Below are 24403 nucleotides of genomic sequence, written 5' to 3'. Positions count from 1 at the left end.
AAATTCAATGAGGTGCTGGTTTAGATATTCTTTGCACGGTTTGTTCATACGTCTTCTGTGGTTTAATATTGTTGATTCATGATGCATCTGAAAATATCACGTCAAAGATCACAACTTTTCTCCCTTTTTTCACATACATTTTACATATGACCAGTTTATTTCTATACAATATAGACAAAACATCGCCTTAAGCTCTTAGTCGTTTGCCATCCTGCAAAGACAACACAAAAAATCCTCCTATTAGAAATAGCTGACAGTTGTTTTTTTTCTGCATTTACTGAATTCTCAACATTTCTCAGAACTTATTACGAAAAAAGTCATGAATCTGCCAGTAGAAACTTGCTAATTCAAATTCAAAATATAAATTGGATTTTTATTTGGCAAACAAAGCTGCAAAATTTATACCGATAAAAGCAAAAACAAGGTATTACATTTAGTAAAAAATGCCATCAAATCCCATACGCCTCATTCAAGTTAACCTTATAAAGTCAAGGTGAAAGCATTTTCCTCTTTCAAGCAGAATAATAATCATGACCTGCTGTTGGATTAGCAGTCCTACTTTATAGTTCTCCAGAGAATCAATCAGATGTAGTTGCAAAGTGTGTCAGTATTCCATTATCCAGACAGCTAAAACCACACGCAGTACTCCTGAGATTCCTTTGCCAGATTTAGCTGCAGATGTCGTTCAACCTGTTGAGAAAAGTAAAGCGCTGTTGACAGAGTTGCTAGCAGGCACAATGAGAACACAGGAAGAGGATGAATCATGTGTGTTACACACCATAATTACTCAGAAACACGCGTGTCGTCCAGCGGCAAGCTAACGACGAAATAACTAAACCAAATATATCTTCCTGTAATTGTGCTGGTACACAAGTGGGCAAAGCACCACAGCAGGTGACCCAGTTTTTCGGCGACATTAATAGAATAAAGTTGGCTGTAAACACAAGAGTGCTGCAGCTAAACTCGTCGGTGTTGGCTGGAGCTTTGTTTTTCTTCACATTTATGTGGAAAACACCTTTTTTGTGGTCAATGTCTGTGTTGTAAAACTCATGATGTCGAGAAAAACATGAGGGGGAATACTTCTGCTAAAATTGTACCAAACATGCATCTTTTGAGACTTTGTTGGTCTCAAAAGATGCTTCAAGTCAGCAAAAGTCAATTAGTAATAGTCTCTTCTCTACATCGTCTCTGTTTTAGGTCCTGAATGTGAGCGTGTTGGAGGGAGAGCAGGTGACTGTGGAGGACACAGGGGGTCAAGAACCTTTCATCCTCGCCAATGAGTCGGTCCTAATCAGGGGCCTCGTTCTGCGCAGCTGGAGCAACCAGATCTCCATCCGTCTCCGTAGCGACCAACGGCTCAACTCAGGATTCCTCCTGCTTCATTATCAAGGTGAGCAAACTTCACAGAAACCTCAAAAGAAATTAAACGAAGGGCAACTGATTCTCTTCTACATGTTTCATGTCTCATCTAAAGGGCTTCTGAAGGTGTAGCTGATTTGTGGGGAGTTCCAGCCTTTGTAAATCCTCTGACTTCTCACAGTTGGCTGGGTTAATAGAAAAGCACTAAAACACCAGGTCTTCAAGAGCTAAGAAAATAAATCTAGTTGGGGTTAAACTAAGATCTTTGGATTTTTGTGAGCTACCCAAGGAGGTATACCTGATTTAAAAAGTTTGGGTTTTTTACTTTTAACAATTTGTTGCTTGACTTTGTAAAAAAGTATACAAAATAAATGATTTTTAAGTACCATATTTTTAGCACTATGGGGCGCACCGTCAATGAATGGTCTATTTTTGAACCTTTGTCATATATAATGAAATTTTAATGAATAAAGCGCATTAGGCGAGACAAAAAGTCACAGAACAGTCCGTCAGTCATTTTTTATTAACTGCGTTCACTGTAAATCTAGAACTCATTAGTAACACGCTATACATTAGCCATGTTTGAAGCATTGACTATATGACTAGAACTAGGCAGAGCAAGTGAGACGGCAGCCATAGAAAAAGACTTACTTCTGGAGTTCAACCGATTGCAGTCAATTCAGTCCCCATTTTTACTCTACACGTCTGTCACGTTGGAACCAGACGTCCTCAGAAAGCTGTGGGTGGTCCGTGCTGGTCGAGTCTACATTTCCATGGCAACCACTCTCTCCAATCAGTAGTGAGCATGTTAGAAGACGACACCCCTTCCACTGAAAGCGAACTCAGGAGAATCTGTCAATTAAACGCTTCGAATGTTCAACACAATGTTTGTTGAGGCAACTGAACAACTTGCACTACAGCAAAAATATCAAATTAGTTTAACAAAAACATGTCAAAATTTTGTCTCACAGCATTGGTATTCTGACAGCTAAAATGACTATTAGCTGTTTTTTTACAATAGAAGTCTATGGGATTTTGGCTTTTTGGGACCAGCAGGCACTTCCTGTTTGGTACACAAGGGGGGAGGGGCCAATCAGTCCAGCTCTCATACACAGTCAGTGGTTTAAAGTGTAAGCATATTCACAATAAATTAAATTCCCAATATGCACATTGTAGAAGAAAAAAAAACAAAATGCTAAAACAAATGTTAGCGTGACTACAGTTACTCCCAACCTTGTTAGTAACGTGTAAAAAAAAAAAAAAACAGCTACATCATAGCTGTTCATGTTAGTCATATTTGTGACTGCAGAAAACACACACTGTATTTTTAAAATGTAAAAAACTGCCCGGTATGTTAGGGAGCAACGCAGTATGGTCCAGGTGAACATTTCCACTCAGTTAAGCCTCGCTCCCACTGAATGGTTTGTTTTCACGGCATAAGCATGGTGTAGACTGCTAGCGTGTCATTGCGTCATTGTAGTGCGAGGACAAGAAAAGCAACAAAATTGGAGGTCATCCAGCAGCTCGTCTTTTTCTTGCTTTACTTTCTGTACATCATGTATAACAGGAATCTAATGATGTTTACGGCTAAGAGGAATACCGCCGTAAAGTGGAAAACGGAAATGCTAGCTTAGCGCTATATTGGTACTTTGTAGTGTTGTCATTACTTTCTGCCAATCAACAGCTGGCTACAGCAGCTACGCCCTAACAGTCCCATTCTATTTTTCTATGAATCTACAACCGATGAGAGCCCTGAAGAGGTACGGTTCGGTACTATTTAATGAGTCCATTGTACCATGGAAACATTCAAAATACCGGACCAGACCACTCGGTGGAAAAGAGACTTAGGTGTGCTTGTAGTGCCGAAAATACAGTATTAAGACACTGAAAGTTGTGTTAGTTCAAAATGTAAAGAAAGTAACTCAGAAAGCCTGCTCAAACTAAGTTTTTTTTTGTTTGTTTTTTTTATATGACTGCTAGGATGCTTGCTTAATTTGTAAAGACACAAGAGCAGGGGTTCCTTGTTGTTGTAGATAAAATCAAACATGAGTGGAAAAGAGATGCAAAACAAAAACAGGTATGACAATGATTAATTACTTACATTATGCTTTTTTCCATAAGATTGACTCTTCACTGCTTTGCAATTTATTTCAGTTTAATTACTAGAGCCATACAGCAATTCATGACGATACAGCCAATGATGTGTACAAGCGCTTTCCATTTAAAACTTTCTCATTCAACCTTTTCAGGACTGAATTCCATTTGCCATTGGAAAGATTAAAGCTTCTGAAAAGTAAATCATTAGATGTGATCAAGCATAATGACAAATGCATGACAGTTACAAGAGCATGGGAAAAAAATGGCTACCACTTCATTAAGTGAATATGATGGTCTATTATTTCTTCCCCTCTCCCTCTCTTGCTTTGTGCATGACATTGATCTCCCATGCTGCTAACAATGTCTGTTTATCTTAGCAATAACACAAAGCAGCCACCAATTACATGCCCCATCGATTTTAGCTGCTGGTGAAAGCTAGTGGACAAAACATTCATTCCACCACATTACTGGGACACTTTGGTGAGCTGGTAAATGTAAAGACTGGGCTACTAATGTCAGATAAAATCTGTCCATCCCTGTTGTATTTATGAATATCATCGCAGTCAGGTCGCATATTGATACACGCGGGTCAATGCAGCTGGAGATAGATAGCAACATTTGTCTTATAAATATTTAATTTTATCATACAAATTCTGAATAATACAGTGTATTATAAAGTAACAACCATTAAAGTCCATATTGTTCTTGGATACCTCCTCTGTTGACATTTTGTTTAATCCTATTTATTCCAGTTTGACCGATAATCTCCAGATCTGACACACATTTGTGAGCAGCTGTAGATAACGTCCAGAAACAATTCTCCTCACATTCTTGAGAAAATCTCCAGTTTTCAAGTGTGAAAATGTATCACCACAGATGCAGCCATTGTAGCATCAACTGCTGATTTGTGGCTTTAAGCTGAAGCGTCAAGTTTGGTATTAAGCTGTTGCGTCCTTTGACTGGAGTCAGAAGTAACCCTTTTTGAGAGCAAGCGGCAGAAATGAGATCTGACTTAATTAGCAAGACGCATCATTAAGTCTCAATAATAACCTGGGTGGTGGGAGCTCTGAACAGTGACGTGAACATAGGGGCAATCAAAATGTGAGACATCGTCTCAATCTGTGAGACATGGAAGGAAAAAATACACTGCACTCTCACATAGTTTGAAATTACCTGAATATCTGGGTGTCTGATACTATTTAACCTCATAAACATGGCGTTCACATGCATGGACATACAGTTCAAGTGATATTACTACAGTAGTTAAATCTGCTTAAATATTAGCTTTAGTCTTAAGAGGTTAAACATAATGTAGTGAGAAAATATTACAGAAACACAAGTAATTTCCTCGTCAACAAATACTGAGACATTTGGATCTATAAAATAATTAAAAATAAACATCCTCTCAAATGGAAGATATACAGCACACAAGGGCTTACAGATGTTTGCCATGTGATTCTGTACAGCTGTTTCATGTAAATTAAATGACTCATTAAAAATCAACATGAAAACTGTTTTAAACTTGTTGAATTAAATGCATTAGAAATCACATTTAGATATAAAATAACTACAAAATTAACACAGTAAAAATGAAATATGTTTTGAAGTCATATACAAATATTAGAGATGTGAAAGTTAACGTGTTAGCACACGTGATTAATTCAAACAGAATTAACACGTAATATTTATTAACGCCCTCTGGCGTCCTGCCGTTCAGCTGTGAGATCAGCTTAGTAAAACATCATCTGAAATAAACAAACCTTTTTTTTTAATATCCTGTGATTGAGATTTTATTAAATTAAAGAAATAATACATAATTTATTTGTAGTTTTTGGACAAAAGCAATCTTTTATATTAATAAATAAGCAGGAGATGAAAGCCAATCAGACGGCAGAGAAAGATCCGCGGAGCAGAACAGAGCCATCTGCTATTAGAAATCCAACAACAAGGAAACCGATCATTATTTTATTGTGGGAGGAATTTTTCTGCAATAACAACTGAAAACCAAAAATTTATCTAAAAATTGTGGAAACTCTGAGGTTTACTGCGAAAGCCCCGCCCACCACTGTTACAAGAGGCGAGTAGTTGAGGGTGGACAGACACACCCCCACCTGTGAGCAGATTCCAGCCAAGCCGACCTGAAGTCCAGCTGGATCAAACTTCTGCAAAAAAAAATTATTATTCTTTACAAACACAATAAAGAAAAATTCAAAGAAAAAAAGAATAGGAAAAATGAAGACAAAAAACAGAATTCCAGGAGAAAAAATATTATTTTTGGTAGATGAGATTGAAAGAGCTGAAAATGAACTCTCTAAATGTACAATTTTGCGCGTGATTTCATATTGTGACTACTTGCAGATTATAAGTGGCTGGCAAATACTTTAACAAGAACCTTTTTTTAATTAAATGCAATTCATTTTTTCCAAGTTTGCGATAAATTAGTTGTTTTTCTAATCAATTTCCGGTCCTAATAAAAATACTCATCAACAAACGAAACTTCTGTGGACTAAGTGCAACTTTTTAAAAATGTTTTTGAGAAAATTGCTTTATGAGCACTCTAACGATTCAGCCAAAAAAAAAAAATAGTTTAACTAACTGGATTTTCTAAATGTTAGGTCCTATCCTAAAGTACTATAAGTCATACTGCTGCCCCACTAACGTTTCTGTGATTCGTTCTTAGCACTCATTTGGTGTAAACCTGCAAAGCAATGTCGCATAAACAACTCTGCGTTTTTGTTTTTTTCCTGGCAGCAATTTTCACAAATAAAATATGCTGCAACATCAGGTTGGCAGAGCAAATTAAATTGATCTAATGGGAAAAAAGCACTAAGCAGTTTCTGGAAAGAAAAAAAAAGACACACGGGAGACAGAAGATATTTCAATTTGTGTTCCTTTGCTTCGTAAGCAGATATCACCTTGTCGTTTATAATGAGTCGTGAGTTATGTGACTGGACAAGCGTGGAGAGCGAACAGAACTGTGGAGAGGCCCATCTCAGCTCGGGATAATTAAAATTTGTTTCAGGCTTTGCTTGTCCTTTGATGGCAGACTGATGGATGCCTCTATAACATCAACAATGTTGCTGACACTTAGAACATGATTAAAGGTTTATTTAATGTTTTATGTTAAGGAGGGGGAAGCATGCACAAGTGTGGAAGCTTCATTTCATTATGGAGCACATACGTGAATTTAACATTAACTATTATATTTTCTGTTTTAAAACTTTTAGTATTAGCTTTATAAAAGTCATTTACTTTTAAAACAGCAACAACATGAAATATTACTAAACAGTTATGCAATAAATTTCAGTGCAAAAAAAATTAGGGCAAGAAAACTGCGACTATTTAAGCAAAAGTTGTGAAATTGTAACAGTAATTTGCCTTATTTAATGGTTGCATTAAGTTATGGAAAGTCAATATAACTGTCACACTTTAAACTGGATTTAATAGCAACTCCAAGGAATAAGTTAATGTTGCCCAAAGAATTAAATTTTTGAAATTGTGTTTTTAAAAAATAATAATCCATGCTGCAATTTGTTTAGCTGCAAACAACAAAAAAAATTGCAATTTTCTTTCCAGTTTTAAAAACTCCCACATTTGTATTCTTATGTACATCCTACATAGGTAATGTGCTCAAAAAGTAGGCTGATGAAATAGCTTTTAAATATGCAGCATACTGTTTTAAAATGAGCATTATTACTATATAGGAAAGTTGAAACAATACCCTAAATATTTAAAATTCTATTTAGACTTTTCAAGAATTTTTAAATTTGAAATTGCCATTTAAAAATGGCACGTTTTCGTTTTTTTTTCTTCTTCAACACCAAAATGTATTGAATTAAAGTTTTTTTTTATTGTGCTTTGACTATTAAAAGCAACTTTTTTAAATGTGACTTTCACTTTAAGCATTTAAATCTCAATGGTAGCAAAAAGATTTGTTCTAATTTAATAATATATGTTCAGTTCAGAAGTTATTTTAATGTTTTTGCATGAACAACAAAAATAATATTTTAATATTTGAAGGTTAACTGGATCCAGACAAATGCTAACATAAAAAAAAAAACAAGTAAAACATATTTACTGTCTTGTAAATAAATACTCTGGATGGCCAGAGGACACTGTGTGTTGACTGTGATTTACAATTTGGCACAAGTTCTAAAAAGGATTGATTAGATTCTGCCTTTAGTTTATTGTTATTTCTCTTAAATAACCTTAATTGAGTAAACGGCCATTAAAATCCAGGATTTAACCCAACCACATAAAAATCAATAGGCCATATCAGCGCAGAACTATGGTCTGGCTTTCTACAACTGAATCGCTTTCCCAGAGACAACACTATTGATCTTTCTGTAAAAGGCAATGCTTTGATGCACAGCCAGGACAGGAGACTCAGCTCCAATGACACTCAAACCCTCCCACAAGTCACCTACCAAGGGACAGCTGTGTGTCTAAATTACAACAATAACTGACAGGAGATGACATTGGAACAGGATTCCATCTCCTGGCTAATATTCTCCAAATAAACTGCTATTATATCTAATAACAATCTACACTACAGTCATTGTTTCTGATGTTTTCTGCTTCCCTATTTCATTATCTCACATCCTCACCTTGCAAAATTTGATACAATTCCAGCTCTTTACCTGAAGGGCTTCACTGAGGCTAGACACACAGGAACACACAGCCACACAACAGTTATTAGGCCGTTTGCAAAAAGGCATTTTATTTGCTTGTTCACACGCACTTATTAACTTTCTATTCTTGGATTTCTCAGCTCATCTATTCCTCACTGTTTCACATTTGTCCAAAATTGTTAAAAGAGTAGCATGCCTTTCCAGACATACTCACAGATGAACAGAAGAAATGGTAATAACGAACTTTTGAATGAGAAAAAAAGTCTTTCTCGCGTATAAATATATATATATATATATATATATATATATATATATATATATATATATACAGCCACACCTTAAACATGTGGAGGTTGTGTGTGTGTACTTGTGTGTTAAGCCCATGGCTACGTCCAAATTCCCCCACTACTCAGTAAAAAGTGCACTGTGCGTTCGCCATTTTCTAGTGCTGTCCGAATCTACCATTACAAAATCAAGTGTACAAGAAATTTCCCAGAAGTCTTTGCAAAAAAACAAAGAAAAAAACAGAAGAATATTAAAGCAGTAATTAAATTCCACTTTAACTCTTGCAAAAAATTTCAAAATGTTGTTGTGAAAAATGTAAGTATATGAAAAGCAAATAAATAAGTGAGTTTGATTGTGCTGCTGAGTTACCTGAAGACTGAAAACTGATTGCAACGGTAAGAATATAAAACACCAAAAACTTCAAGCTGTGTTATATATATGTGTTCCAAACACTAATAATTGAAAACAACATTTAAAAAATGTATTTAACATCTATTATTTTTATTTAACCTTTATTTAACCAGGAAATCCCATTGAGATTAGATCTATTTTTCAAGGGAGACCTTGAAACTGTATTAGTTATTCGTACAAAATTAAACAATAATCACTTTTAATATAAGTTAACATGAATGCCGTTTCCTAAAGATTCAAAAATATCTAAAGCTGTCTAAACTTGTTGATCCATGGCTATCCTAAGTAGCTCATATGTCACTCTTTCCCCTCTAATGTGAGATGTTAGCTCCATGTCTGTTTCCTGTGGCTCTGCAGCACCAGCAGCTAATCTTGCTGGCTGTCTGTGGATCTATTATTTCTAATGGCAATACAATCAGACTTTATGGCCCAGCACCACATCTACTGGAATGGAAGCATCACGTAGTTTAATACTTCAGGAATTGGCTCCACAATTTTTCCCTCTGGCTCCCCAATTGTATGCTCAATAGGGATTTAAATGCTGCTATGATAATGGCAATAACTAGGTTCATTGGAGCTAGTGATAAACTAGGAATGGAATGGATGACCCGGGGGCAGTGTTTCCTGTCCCTGTGGCGTGGTGATTTGCTAGAAATCTGAAAATGATGGGCATCATGCATTTAGGGTTATTTTTCCCTGTGTTCAAGTTTAAAGACAGATAGATGGACACTTTTGAAGAGACAACAGCTTTAAGGTGATGGAGGACAAGACTCCTAAAGAGTTGTTTTTCATCTTGACAGGCTGAAATAAAAGCTCTTCAAAGCTAACTCTTTATCTTTTTTTTTTCATGTTTAACCTTGACTTGTCCAGAAACCGTGCAGGTAGCACATTTTCATTCCTGAGTATCACATTATGCCAAAACCCCTGAAGTTTCTGGTGTCCTTTGGCATTGCTTCCCTGACACACCTGCCATTGCAATAATAAAAAGCCTTAAGCCCAGGCTCCAATGTCATTCGGGATTATCTACATAGAACTGCAAAAAAAAAAAGCATTTGTAGAGTGGGTGGGTGTGCAGAGAAAAATTAAAATTTTTGTTGAGATTTTTTAGAAAGCTTTTAGTTTAAAGTCAGGTTATTTGTTAAAAGTGTCTACAATGATTAATATAATGGCCTAGATAGCAAACCTCATAGTTTTCGTATGTCTTCCTTTCTACTGCGTTTGAGCGAAAATCCCACACAAAGACATACTCAAATACTCTCCAAGATTTGCCGGCACCTGGTAAAATTAACCTTTGACATGATTAACCCCACCGCCATGTTGTGGCAAAATGGAAAATTTGGTAATGTTCCCATTTTTGCACAACAAACTTGTTTTAGCATCAGGTTAAGTCTACAACTATAACCATAGCTTCATTGACATTTGATTTTGGAAAGAAGGTGCCATCTGGAATTTTAGGAAAAAAAATAAAATCCCCTTTAGTTAGTACCATCCATCCATCCATCTTCTTCCACTCATCCGGGACCGGGTTGCGGGGGCAGTGGTCCAAGATTTCCCTCTCCCCGGCCACTTCCTCCAGCTCCTCTGGGGGACCCCAAGGCATTCCCAGGCCAGCCGAGAGATGTAGTCTCTCCAGCGTGTCCTGGGTCTTCCGCGGGGCCTCCACCCAGTAGGACATGCCCGGAGCACCTCTCCAGGGAGGCGTCCAGGAGGCATCCGGATCAGATCAGATCAGACCCCTCCTTGAACCGCCACCTTAACGTGGTGGAGGGGTTTGAGTGCTCAAGTGATCTCAGGAGCTATGCTGTTGGGGGCTTCTGCCCCTCGTAGGGTCTCCCATGGCAGACAGTCCTGAGTCACGAGGCAGACAAAGAGCGGTTCGGAACCCCTTTATGAGTGTCAAGAACAGAGATCCCATTACGTCACCCGGATTGGCGTCACAAGGGGCCCCACCCTGGAGCTAGGCCCGGGGTTGGGGCTCGGAGGCGAGTGCCTGGTGGCCGGGGCTCCTCCCACGGTCCAACCTGAAGGAGCGACATATGATCACTCGCCAGTGGGCCCACCACCTGCAGGAGAGATCTGAAGGGGCCAGTGCAATGTGGTTTGGGCGGCAGTCGGAGACGAGTGCCTCAGCGGCCCAAACCTCGGTCATGGAATTTGGCTTTTAGTTAGTACCAGCTAAAACTAAACAGCTCCTTTATACTCTTATAGAAGGATTTTGATCCATCACCTCCGAACTCTTCAATCTTCATTAGGAAAGTTCTTGGGGAAAAATTATGAATTTGTCGCGTACATCACTGACTATCTATAGGTAGAGAGAGGCAGTGGGGGAGGGGTGGGTATCACCTGCTGGCCACGCCCCCTCCAGCTTTAATATATTTGATTTAAACTTCTCACTGTATGATGCTGACTGTCCTTGGAATAATAGAGACGCCAGAGTTTTGTGTTATTTTTTTGATGATCCTCTACATGTTGAATATTACATATTTAGATTTTAGTAAGTTAAAAAAATATTGTGAAACTAAGTCAAAGATGTTTATTTGATTTTTTTTCTCTGTTTGAACTAAATGTTTGCATTGTTGTGGCTTACTTACTACACAGTTTTCTTAGTTTCCTGTTCATAGTTGTTTCAATGCACCACTTTTATACATGAACCTCCAAATATAAATGTGCAGGTTCAAATTTGGGCCTCAGTTTGTACTTGTGTCCCAAAAAGTGCAGTTTTGAACAGAACAAAAGTTATTCAGCCTCTTTTGACTTTGAATTTACCAATCACTGTGTCTTACATGCACTTTGTTCATCAGTGCTTCCTTGTGACTGCTCACAGGACTCATTCCTCTTTCTGTAAATCCATGAGCTCTCAGTTATAATCTACTAATCTGCGCCCCTGGCATCTTTGGCAACGCATTCTTGGTATTAGACTTTCTCTTGTAACCTGTGTTGAGCTGCACATTCCCTTAACAGCAGGAGGGAAGGGTGAATGAAAGAGATATATTAATCCCCATTACAATTTGATGATACTAATTTATTTTAAAACTACAGTATTCTAATCTTTATAAGCCTCTTTTTCTTCGTCATTCCTATTTTCAACCCTTCTCATCTATCGAACTGGAACACGACAGGCAGCATTTAAGCAAAGTTGAAACTTTGAAAAGATTTCTATTTTAAGAAGCTTCACAATCACACTGTTATTGTAGAACAAACCATAAAGGCTCCAATTATGTTGCTCTTTCTGCTGTTCCCACATTTTCAAATGTTTAAAAGTTTTACTCTGGTCATTAAAGAGCCTGCACTAATGAGGTAGAACAATGCACTTATTAGACAGGAGGAGAAGGTTGTTTAATAGCTTCCATTAAAGACTTGCTTAGCTTACTTCATTATCTACATCAACCCCATCCCATTGTACTCCATTTATTTAAAAATAGGGACAGCACAATAATGCGGAGCAAGCCTGGGAACATTGATCTTACCCTACGGTAATCCTGGGTCCTTGACAACCACTACACAGGCAATTCTCTCTCCAGCTTTTACACCCAGACTCGCTGTGGTTTCCAGCAGATCCTGTTGAAGCATTCGCAGGATGATGAACCGCACATCATTATGTGTTGCTGTGGTTTAACAAACATGTCAGTTGAAGCAAAATTTCCTTGTCTTGTAGTTAAGAGGAACTTCACTAAAATGTCTAAAGAAAATATGCATTTTTTTTTAATTTATCAACTGTTTAGAGTAGAGCAGGAAGCAAAATGGGAAAGTAAGTATGAGACAGACTACTGTAATGTTTGATTTATTCCCTGAGTGAGAAAGAAAGTCTGTCATTGGATGTTTGTATGGCTGCATGTTGTAAGGAGAGACATGGCAAACAATGAATAGCTGAGGTTATGCAGTTTTTATGCTGCTGACACTGAAACGCAGCTTCAGGTCTCAGCTGAATTGAGTCTATTCAATCATAGGAATAGTAAATTATATCCATCTTAGATCTTCCCAGGTGAAGCATTTCGAGACAAGGCAAAGAAAACACATCTGCACATTGAGCCAAATAGACTGGATTTAAGTAGAGAATAAACATGGAGGTGTCTGGAATCTATAGATTGGGTCATTTTGATGCAAACCAACACAGGTGGAACTCCATCGATCACCCTAACACTACATTTCTGAACTGTTTCGTTACTAAGATGGGTTTTTTTGGCCCTAGCCCACAAGTAGAGGTTAAAGTTTGAGTGCAAATTGACTCGAGCAGTTGACTTTGCCTTTTGGCTCGGCTCTCTCTTCACTACAACAGGCTGTAGTCCAAATCCACCAGTCAGTCTCTCACAACAACTTGGTTGTCCTCCATAAATACCAGTTTCACCTCAGTTCAGCTGTCGGCTGAACTTTAGTTTTAATTTCTTTTATCCGGAGGTTTTGGCATGTGGAATGATAAAATGGATGTAGGAAGCAATTGTTTGCAAGAAGGGCAGCACCAGCTCACTTTGCAGACATTATACCTGACCTTTACCAGACACTGTGCAGGTGTGTAAATGATGACAGGACAAAAATGTCGGCCTTTTTGAAAGGCGAGCTCCTTAAAAACTCCTCATTCTGTTTCCACTTCAGAAAGTGTATCATCTTTCTTTTTTAAGACGATTACTAAGGTTTTTCGGTTCATTTCCTTTCTGCATCAGCTGTATTGTTGCTCCATTGAAGAAGCACCACTTTCCACATGCTATAACTTTCAGAACATTTCATTACAAAGACAGCACATTTAAGCCCTCGTAGGTAGTTTAAAAGATTTCACGGTTGAGTTTCAGTGAGGTAACTTCCTCTTTTTCATTCTTTTCTCTCCAGCTTTTGTCCTCAGCTGTGCATTTCCCAAAGAGCCTTCTGGGGGAGAAGTTTCTGTGACACACCTCCATGCTGGTGGAGAAGCTTACTTCACATGTCTGACTGGATACAAGCTGCAAGGTCCCAAAACGCTAACCTGTCGCAACGCAACCACACCCTACTGGAGTGGGAAAGAGCCCATATGTGTGGGTAAGTTTTCATGGAAAACAATTTGTTTAGAGCTGTTTTTGAAACAGTACAATTGTGCATTAATCAATAGAAGTAATGCACTGCAACTCATAACGACAAGGATAAAAACAAGTAAACATAAAGGTTATTATTAAGCAAAAAGGGTAAGTATATCTAAATATGTAGGATTGTAGTACACTATAAAAAGAGAACCAATTTGATCAATTACTTTGTTAAATTTTAAATTATTAGTTTTCATCAAATTAGTCATTTGAGTACAACTTAAAAATTCAGTTCGATAAAAACTGATACTTCTAAATGTAACAAATTTGAGAGCTTTTGTTAATTGATCCAATGTTTCAGTTTTTGTTGTATCTAAAGGAAAATTGTTTTAAAGATAATTTGTAAAAAAAAAATAAAATGAATACAATTGAAACGAAAATTTGTAATACAAAATATTTGTTTCAGATGAGTAACTGTCATGTGGAGAAAATGGTAATTATCCAAAAATAATGTGGCATAAACATGTAATTATCCATTCAAACATTTTTCTAAGGCATCTTTATCCCTTTTGGGGTCAAAGGGTTGCAAACTCCACACAGAAAAGTCTAAAAATGGGTTTAAACTTGTCATTTTAAGGCGAAATTACTAACCACTACATCACAGTAAACCCACACATCATATCAAGTGAATTTAGAAACATAGATCTTAAGGATAGCCTTTTTTTTTTTTTACCAAAGATGAAACTCATTAGATTTTAGATAGCCTTGAGCCTTCATTTATTAATATATGATTCAACGAAACAGCCGCTCTTTTTCTTTTTAATGATGATTTATAGGTTTAAGTTGTCTGCTGGCAGCAATAATCCAGAAAAATGCAGGAAGAAAATAGAGCAGCAAAACCTACATTTAGAATGGATTTTTTCAGAGGTATATCAATTTTATATGTATAGTACAGGAGAAAAAAATGTGCTCAGATTTTAAAATAACATGGCTGGTATAGATCTGTGCGAAGAACAGTCTAAACTATTTAAATAAAATTAAAAATACTACATTTACACTATTTAAGTATATTTATAGTGGAAAAAACATGGTTCTGTAGTGATTCTTTTTTATGTCTTTTAGGCTTAAATATGTTGAAATAAGTTGTTCTGCACTATTGAATCAAAGCCACTGATATAATAGAGTTTAAAAGAAATATATGCAGTGAGAATATTGTTTATTTAATCTTTTTTTGTTTAATCCAGCTATATACTTTTCAATAAATACGAAAATGGCAAAAAAAAAAAAAGGTAAATAAATCTTTGAAAAAAACTATTTGTAAATATAAATATGTCAATATATGCTGGAAAAGTTTTCTTTTTACATTGACTTGACTTTTAATGAACTGCTCTGACTGCTATTAAAGGTTGAAAAGTCTTTTGCAGGATTTGGCTTTGCCTGATAGTCTTCACTGTTGTGGTATTGTTCTCTTTTAGATACTTTTAGAGCTGCCTAGTGTCGTCCATCCACAGTCCACCAGATATCTATACAGTCTGTGTTCAGACAGTGACTTTTCCCCACAAAATTCAACTTTCATACTTGGTTTCATTATTCACTTTATCAAGCTTTCCCCTCCTAAATCTTTGCCCTCCCTTGCCCTCTTATTACTCTGTTTCTTTTCATTCAGCTTCCTGTGGGGGAATGATAAAAAATGCCACTTATGGTCGCATCGTCTCTCCTGGTTTCCCCGGCAACTACAGCAACAATCTGACCTGCCACTGGGTTTTGGAGGCTCCTGAAGGGCATCGGCTTCACATTCACTTTGAGAAAGTTGCTCTGGCAGAAGATGATGACAGGTGGTTTATGCACGCTGCCAATTTGGAAATCACACTAAGCCCGAAAGTGAATTTACAGCAAATCTTTAACTCATGTTTCTGTTGGAAAATGAGGAACAAGTCAAAAACCATCATTTTCTAAACTGAATAATTACAAATTAATTTATCCTTTTATTATGACTTTATATCATTCTGTGTAGTTGTATTTGAAGTTTAACAGTAGGTTTTAGACACTTTTAGAAACATTTGAATACCTTATGATATGTCTTTTCTATCTTTTTTTTACTCAGATTGTTAATTAAAAATGGCAACAACATCGACTCTCCTCCAATATATGACTCCTTTGAGGTGGAATATTTGCCCAATGAAGGGGTTCTCAGTACAGGACGTTACCTCTTTGTCGAGTTCACCACAGACGGATCCATGACTTCCACTGGAGCAGCCATCCGATATGAAGGCAGGCAGATCACACCGGACAGCGTCCTGTACATGTCATCCCACCTGTGTCCTTAAATCTGCTTTCTGCGTCTACAGCTTTTGCGAAAGGCATGTGCTACGAGCCCTTCGTGAAGTACGGCAACTTCAGCAGCAGCGACTCCAGCTACGGTTTGGGAGTGGTGGTTGAATTCTCATGCGACCCCGGCTACACGCTCGAGCAGGGATCTGTAGTGATCGAGTGCGTGGACACTGAAAACCCGCAGTGGAATGAGACAGAACCAGCCTGCAGGGGTGAGTTAGAAGATTGAATCTACTAAAACAGTTTTGGAGCATTAAGTCTTTAGAAAATGAAAAGACCTTTCACTGGAGATCGTGGTCAGATGTGGGTGACTTCAGTCCTTAAGGCTTTCATTGTGTCTGTTTGATCATTTCAGGGGTCGGTTAAGTCTTTTTGTTCAAATATTAAATTTCACAGACTATTAATTACATTTTACTATAAGCTGCTTTCCTCTGATCCATGATAAACTTCCTTTTAAAATGTAACAATGATTTACTTTGATATGAATGCTTGGAGGGCAGATTTTAGAAGTTCTCAAGATTAAAGGCATTGATGCCCTGACATGAACGCTGCTACAGTGCACACACTATGCACAAAAATTTAATAACAGCCTGCAAAACCCACTCCCATCTATCACCCTCTCCCCACGTGTACATACATACAAACACAGCGTGCTGACTTTACTCTTTATCTTTAATGCCGACGGCATCTTTCTATCCGGCCAGTTCTCACTTCCAACTTGTCACGAGCTGAGCGTGGTCAGGAGCTAGATGCATCCCTTTTAAGCCCATGTGATGCTCCCAATGCCTTCTTCTTGGATGTGCAAAAATTTCTGTGATGCTTGACAGTTTCATGATGTATTACCTTTGGTAAAATGGGAGACTGAAGAAGCTTTGAACTGTAGTTAAAGCTCTCATCAGGATCCGTGTCATATTTTGATCTGAATCCTTCAAATCTGGCTAGGCTTAGTAGTTGTAGGCCCTATAGCTTTTCGTGTGTCGTATATAAGTAGTTGGGGTGGAAGGATTCATTTTAGGATTGATTCGATTCATAGACCTAAATTGATCCAGGACATTTTTTGGCCATTTTTTTGCCTCCATCACGTGTTTTGTCCACTTTGATGACGGTTTTACGTCACAGTAAAATAAATAAATCTATTGCATCAATCCAGGTTATATTTTCATTTTGAACTGATATTATAATGTGTGAGCGCGCTCCTCCTCACACCTGCACCCTTTAGGGTTTTCTGTACGTGACCCACAACAACAACCACTCCATCATTCAGGGTTTCATGTGACTTCCTTGATTTATTTGTATTTGTTTTGTCATAAAGTAAATAGGAAGGGTTTAGCTGATATTTCTATAGGTACAGGTGTTTTGGGTTACAGCACCTGTGACATTTAAAACATTGTCCGCCAATCACGTGACGTCATAACAGACACACCTCCAAATCCTATTCCACCAATTAAACTAATGAACACGCCACAAAATTAGATCATTATCCAAATGAAATAAACAGGAAACAAACAGAAACATTCCTGAAATGGCTCTTGTAATGGTGAAGGTTGATTCGATTTGATTAAAAATTGCCTCAGATCAGGGGTGTCAAAATCCAAAATACACCTTAAATTGTGGGACAAACATTTATTAAAAACACTAAAACTACATTTTAAAAGAAATATCTTTTTAACGCGGATCAAACTCGGTACCCTAACTAACCCTAGCCTGGTCCGTGTCAGGTACCGTATCCAGAACCAGTACTGGTCTCAGTGCCAGACCGATAGCGGTTTACGGCCTGGAGGTTGGAGAGCCCTGATTTAGTTGGGACAGGCAGCACGTCAGAAAAACAACGAGTTGGGGACAACCAAAAATCAATTTTTTGATGAGTAAGGGTCAAACTTCAAAATATGACGACTTTGGAATGAGAATGTTTTGTAACATGTTACCAGCGCAAAATAACATTGGGCCGTCAATGACAAAAATAGAAAAGGATCTGGCGGGCCGGATATAAACACCCAGAGGGCCACATCCGGCCCCCGGGCCTTGATTTTGACCCATATGCCTTAAATTGATCCGTTTGTATCATAGAAATATAAATCAATTCATCGATTAATCGTTACACCCCTAATAAGTATTGTATGTTCAATTTTTTTAAAGAAAAGCCCCTCAGGAAAAGAAAAAATACAGTTTTTCTTAAATAAAAGCTTGTTGTATCTCTGACTTACTTACAGGATTCTTTTTGACTGCTTCAAACCTTTAGAATGATTTTTTTCTGTCAGCAGCACTATTGCTCAGCCAGTGAGGGATTACTAGCAATATTCAACTGTAGAGGAGTTCGCCCCATGTCTGAAAGCGATGACAAATGTGCAACCAAAAAATGATGCAAAGAGCTCCAGACAGCGCATCAGTAAACAACAAGCTAGGAATCAAAATGTGTTGTTTCTTCACAGTAAAACTGAAAGCCTCTTTTTTTAAGAAGAAGAGAATTATAGTTTCTGTTAGTAAACACATTAAATTTTAACAGCCTTCCAAAGCCGTTTTTGATCAGTTTTTACTCTTGCTGCCTCTTTGTTTGTTGTGTCTTTAAGTGGATTACAGTTTGTTTGTCAGGGTTAACCTGCAGTGTGCTGTGTGTGTGTTACAGCTGTGTGCAGCGGGGAAATCACAGACTCGGCTGGTGTGGTGTTGTCTCCTAATTGGCCCGAGGCCTATGACAAGGGGCAGGACTGCATCTGGGGTGTCCATGTGGAAGAGGACAAAAGGATCATGCTTGACATCCAAGTGTAAGAGACCACAGTCATGCGTAAAAGGAGAAATCACAGAGGGAAGTCGGGGAGTAGGTCAGATTGACCTACTGGTATCGAGCACAGACATAAACACACATGCTTTATTTATTTATTTTTTTGTCTGATGTGAGGCTTATCTGCACATGGGGAAGGATTCTTTTAATTTTGTATATTTTCCATCTGCTACATTAAGAATTCCCTGCTGCTTTCAGATCGCTCTCTGACCAGATTAGCCAGTAAGCCTCCCTGCTCTCACTTCCCCATGTCTGCCTCAGAGTTGGCTTTGAAACGAATATGCTCTGGCAGTGAACTACTCTGAGCCACTTATCCAACTGTAACTCAGCACACATGCATAGATGTCAAATTAGTCACATGCAGACTCTGTTTTACCTTCACTCATCACTTTGAATGCATTCCCCTTCTGCTGTCTCCTCTCCGTATCTCCATCAATTATCGCCCTCAAATTAAGAGAAAACGATCTCGCCACCTTTACTTCTTTATAGTAAACGGAGCATTCCTCTGAAACCAAAATGACTCAAATGCATGCATGCGGATCTCCATCACTGTCTTGTTATCTTCTATAGATTTATCTGTTTACCTCGGCTGAGTGATTCCCGCAATATTACCATGCACATCCATACCAAAGTGAGCACAAAACAATCCAGCATAAGTGATTTGTGTTGTAGCCCGAGGCACTTGCAGGGAAGAGGGCAACAAGAGGTTAAAATTAATCCAGTGGGAAAAGCGCCTGAGGTTTTAACAAACAGTCACTGAAAAGTCTCGAACAGTGACTGTTGAAAGCGTCGGGGCGGTCATTTATGCATGAGAGTTCGATATTTTCCATGTCTATAATTCTTTCTGGACAGTCTGATGGAATTAAAATCTAATTATGACACCAGGTCTAGATGCACTGCAGACAGATTGCAATCCTCCATAGTAATAAACCACCTACAAAACAAATCAAATCATTATCGCCATCATTACTATGCATCTCTTGTGGACGCGAGCATGTGGAGGCAGACGTGATGAATCACAGCTGATTTGAATCACTTCATTAGTCCAAAGATTCATGTGTCAAATACACTTCAATACCCACCATAATATACGAGCGCATCAGAGTTCATGAAGCCCAACATGCGGCTCTGATTTAGTGCCAACAAAGCGTTGAGTCCAACCTCTGCATTTCAGCACCGAAGTAAACACGACGCTATAGGGAAGAGACTGTGGAGAGCTGCGATTCAAGAGCCAATCATCAGATTGTGACTGATACAGTGTGGGTTTGCTGTCAGGAAAAAGATGCTTTTAATAGGAAAGTAATGCAGTATTAGTCATAACTGAGCTCAAGACTGACACTCTGAGGGGAGATTTCGAGAAACCATCATCTGGACAGTGAGAATGAATCAGAGAAATCGGTTTAGTTTTGTTATTTATTTATTTAGGGACTAATTATAGTAAAAATCTGCCAAAAAATTGTTGTTTTGAAAAATAAACATGGAACCACAGTGGATTCTTAACTTAATCTGTAATTGTTTATTGTATTTTTCAGACTATAAGTCGCTCCATTGGATTTTCAGTTGATTTTGCAGTTTAAAAAAAAGTATTAAACAAAAGACAATTAAATACAGTGCAGGGAGAAGAAATACAAACATATTCACAGAAAGATTTTAAAGAACTCAGAAGTATAGAAAAATACTACATATGATAAAGTGATAGTAAATCAATAACATTTTTATATAGACAAAATACATGTGTATTGTACTTCACATTATACTATTTTAAAGTAATTATAGAATGTGTTGCAGCAGCCAAAAAATGCATAACAAAGAAGAAAAAATAATCATATATAAGTAGCATTGGAGTCAAAGTTGCACTTTGAGTAAGAAATGTATCTTATTTTGTTATGTAACAAAATAAGTGAACAAGAATAGACATTTCATCTTGAAAGGCAAATCATAATAACTGAATAGATAAACAACTGACAGACTCGAAGGGTTCACTACCGCTGATGCTAATTTAGCTTCATGAAGGAGGAATTGAGTCTGTACTTTTCCAATCAGAGGACGACCGCCCATAGCACAGCATGCTAACAAGTCAACTAAACTCTTAATATCACTTCAAATCACTAAATCCGTTAAATGCCTTATACTCTGTGTCACTTTGGTTCAGAGTAAGACTTCTTCTTCTTAGCAAATACTGATACTCATCTACAGTGCCCTCTAGTGGTTGTTACTATTTATTAAGAGAAAAATCACATATAAGAACTTAAAATGTTATAATCATTAGGATTTAAAAAGAAAAAGCTAAATGCATGACTTTATTTAGCTAAAAAAAGATGAAAACATTTTAACACTTGAGTGTAAGTCGCACCCAATGTCATCACAACTTTTACTCCAAATAATATGGTACTTGCTTTTGTAAGGTATAAACTCTGAAACATATAGAGACTCTCAACCTATGTCAGAATTCCCTCTCTACTATTGAAAACTATATACTGCAAGACTATCTAGTGTCCTGGATTTTAACGTAATTCGGACACATAAGTAAAAATGTAATAAATATGAAAATTTTATGAAGACTATCTATGAATCCATTGTTTTCATTGGGAAAACAGGGATGATATATAAAAAATACATTTAAAATTTGTTTTTTCAATTGAAAAATCATTCAAACGCAATGCATTGTGGTCTATATTCACCAATCAAGTAAGCATGGTGAATTTCCAGGGCACTGGATTTTGGATACCCTGACAAAGTGCACTAAGTAGTGAGTAGCGATGGAATTCAGACACAACCAACGTGTAGGTAGTTTTGGAACATATTCAGCCTTTTATACATTTGCAAAGCACATCCATCCTTTATCTATTCCTGCTTTGTCCCGTGTGGGGTCACATGGGCTTGCAGGATCTTATCCTATTCCAGACATAGTAGGGCAGAAGCAGGATACACTCTGGACAGGTCAAGAGTTCATAGCAGAGCCACACACACATACACGCTCCTACGGGACAATTCAGAAATGGCAATAAACATGTTTTTGGACTGTGGGAGGAAGCTGGAGTCCCTGGAGACGGCCCACAAATACGCAGAGAAAACATGCAAACTCCACACGGCTCAGCCCAGCTGGGATTTGAACCAGGACCTTCTTCCCATGTTGTATCAGCACTCACTACCACACCACCATGCCGCTCCTATAAACCATCTATTTTCCCAGACGTTATCTCTCAGGGTTACAGGCACCGAGCCATGATTCATCGCCAAAAAAGACCAAAAGGAATAATAGCATCAGCAGATACCAGCAAAAACACACACTGCTAAATACCACAGAGAGCATTATGTGACCCATCATGCTTCCCGCTACATGGAGATTAAGACTCGGTGATTACTGTCTGATGCTGAACCGGCATACCTAAGGTAGAAAAGATCAGAGGGGATTTTTCCATGCAGAAGTAAACAAGTTTGATTAGAGGTAGCCTCATTTTAAGTCGGAGAGCTCTTTTTAAACTCTGCCAGCCTTAAGTTTGTTTTAATCCAGGCCACACGAGGCTGCTCGCAGTAAATGAATGTTACTGTGTCCGTCTTTCGTTGATCTCCAAGTTGGTCGGGCATGGCTGTCACGGCATCTGGAACAGCCTGGTGATCCTCGCGGAGCCTACCATTACCTCTGTGTCCGGTCCGTTTAACTTGAAAATAGCATTCCTTGAGGTTTGGTCAACATGTAATTTGTGTCAAAGTGTGTTTCTGCGCTAAAGGCTCTTGTGGATAAGAGCTGTCTCGTTATAGGGGTGGGCACACACTTCCCCACATTAATGAGAATGTTTTCTGTGTTATCATTCATCACTGTGCCTGTGTTGGCAATTACAGAGGAGCAGTGTGCATAATTAGGACTGATTAATTAATTTAGGCCAAACAGGAGGGCTGGCTCTTTAGTAATTAGCATGGAGCATGACTAGAGCAAGAGCCAGAAACAAGAGTTTACAGCTGATATCGCCACCTGTGGAGCATGCTCAGGTAGAAAGGTTCCCATATGGATTCATATTCAGTGTTTGTTGTATCTAGATTTTTTTTTAATGCCATAATTAAACAAAAACAGTGCAGTTTCTCCACAGCAGGCTCTTGCACAAGTGCTGATCGGGACTGAACACTTTTTAGGTTGGGTGTTTGGAGCCCTCTGGTGGAAACTTTTAACATTGCATGCTAAATTCATACAAAAACATTAAAACATAATTAAATGTCATCTCCTTACAGAAAGACTAAAATCTTTGAAGCTTATAGATGCAAATTAAACCACTTCTTCTCCACAATTGACTTAATTTATTACTTGAAAGTAAAAACAGTGGTACATTTATGTTCTTTTAATATCTGGAAACAATTTTTTTGCATCCTTTACTCATGCTTTGCAAGGAATCTGAATTTTCATTAAAAAAATAATGCTGAAGTTTTACTCTCTATGGTGCCATATCAGTGTTAAGATTACCATTAATGTCAGTCTAAAGTGGAAATTTAGCTGAAGTTGACTTGTATGTGGAGCCAAAAAAAAACAGATTGATTGACGTTTTGGGTGCTGTGATAGAAGCTGTGCAGTCTGATGTAACCTACCATCCAGAGAGGTGTAAAAGTGTACCAAAAGTCAGTGAGTCTCAGTCAGTGTTTTAAGGAACAGCTCAAGCTGACAGCAGAATAGATACATTGACTCCGTTGGAATCATTTTGTGCACAGAAATCTTGGTCAGCTGTACTAAAATGGGAAAAACTGTCTGCGTTTTTGTGTTGTGAGTGACAAAACGCAGTGACAGGAAGTAATCACGTCTATAATTGACAGCTGACTGACACAAATGCTTAGTTTTAATATAGTTGACCTCCTGGGAAGTGTTAAAATGTGATGCAAGTTCTTGAAATGTTTAGATATTGGTATATGGAGAGTGAAGAAACCAGCTGGCCGTGCTGGTCCTTTGTGGATCTCACTGATAAATGTACAGGTTTTCTTGTGACATAATGAGATCCTTCTGGATGGTTTTGCTACACCTGCATTCCATGGAGGCTTTACAACAACAACAACAACAAAAAAAATAGATCAAAGATGTAATTGCAGCTTCCCATTCACTAAAGCTGGTAATTGTTTGCTGGCTGAATATTTTCCTCCTTGCTGAGATTTAGCCATTTTTTGTTACTTCAGCTCACAGCTGCTGTTTCTTGGAGATTGTAAGAGGAACAATTTAGCTCTGTATGGGTTAAACCTTTTTTGCAATTCTGTACCATCTTATTGTCCTAAAACTCTGCAGGAAATGTTTCCCAAATTTGTCAGTATTTTTTTTTTCACAATTGCATGGGAAAGATTGATCCGTCTTCTTTTTCTAAATCCATATTCATTTTATTTACACTGAAATTGTACATCTTTGTGCTTTTACAATAGTTTTGTTCATTTTAAACAGAGTTTGTCACACTATAAGGTTGAAGGAGAACAAATGTGTTTAGATACGTTTATTACAGACTCAAGGTCCATTTGCCACAAAGACATAACAGATAAAGTACTTAAAAGCAATA

The 24403-nt window shown here is 37.8% G+C and overlaps 1 protein-coding gene and 1 long non-coding RNA gene across 3 annotated transcripts in view; one reads left to right on the top strand and one right to left on the bottom strand.

The window, feature by feature from the left end:
- LOC112142646 (seizure protein 6 homolog) overlaps positions 1-24403 on the top strand; it is a 115019-nt gene that overhangs the window by 79663 nt on the left and 10953 nt on the right. For both annotated transcript variants that reach the window (XM_024266156.2, XM_036215146.1), the window contains exons 4-9: positions 1198-1390; positions 13605-13790; positions 15438-15606; positions 15876-16042; positions 16120-16314; positions 18726-18864. In XM_024266156.2, the coding sequence (XP_024121924.1) occupies positions 1198-1390; positions 13605-13790; positions 15438-15606; positions 15876-16042; positions 16120-16314; positions 18726-18864 (1049 nt within the window). The remainder of the gene's footprint in view (positions 1-1197; positions 1391-13604; positions 13791-15437; positions 15607-15875; positions 16043-16119; positions 16315-18725; positions 18865-24403) is intronic.
- Positions 26-2976, bottom strand: LOC112142647. Its single transcript, XR_002918617.2, has 3 exons — positions 2011-2976; positions 560-690; positions 26-211 (listed from the first exon to the last, which is right to left on the bottom strand). It is a non-coding gene; the product is annotated as an uncharacterized LOC112142647 (long non-coding RNA).

Source organism: Oryzias melastigma, linkage group LG14 (assembly GCF_002922805.2).
Source record: "Oryzias melastigma strain HK-1 linkage group LG14, ASM292280v2, whole genome shotgun sequence".
Taxonomy (NCBI): Eukaryota; Metazoa; Chordata; class Actinopteri; order Beloniformes; family Adrianichthyidae; genus Oryzias; species Oryzias melastigma.
The sequence above is the reverse complement of the archived record's forward strand: the minus strand, read 5'-3'. Positions and strand labels throughout refer to the sequence as shown.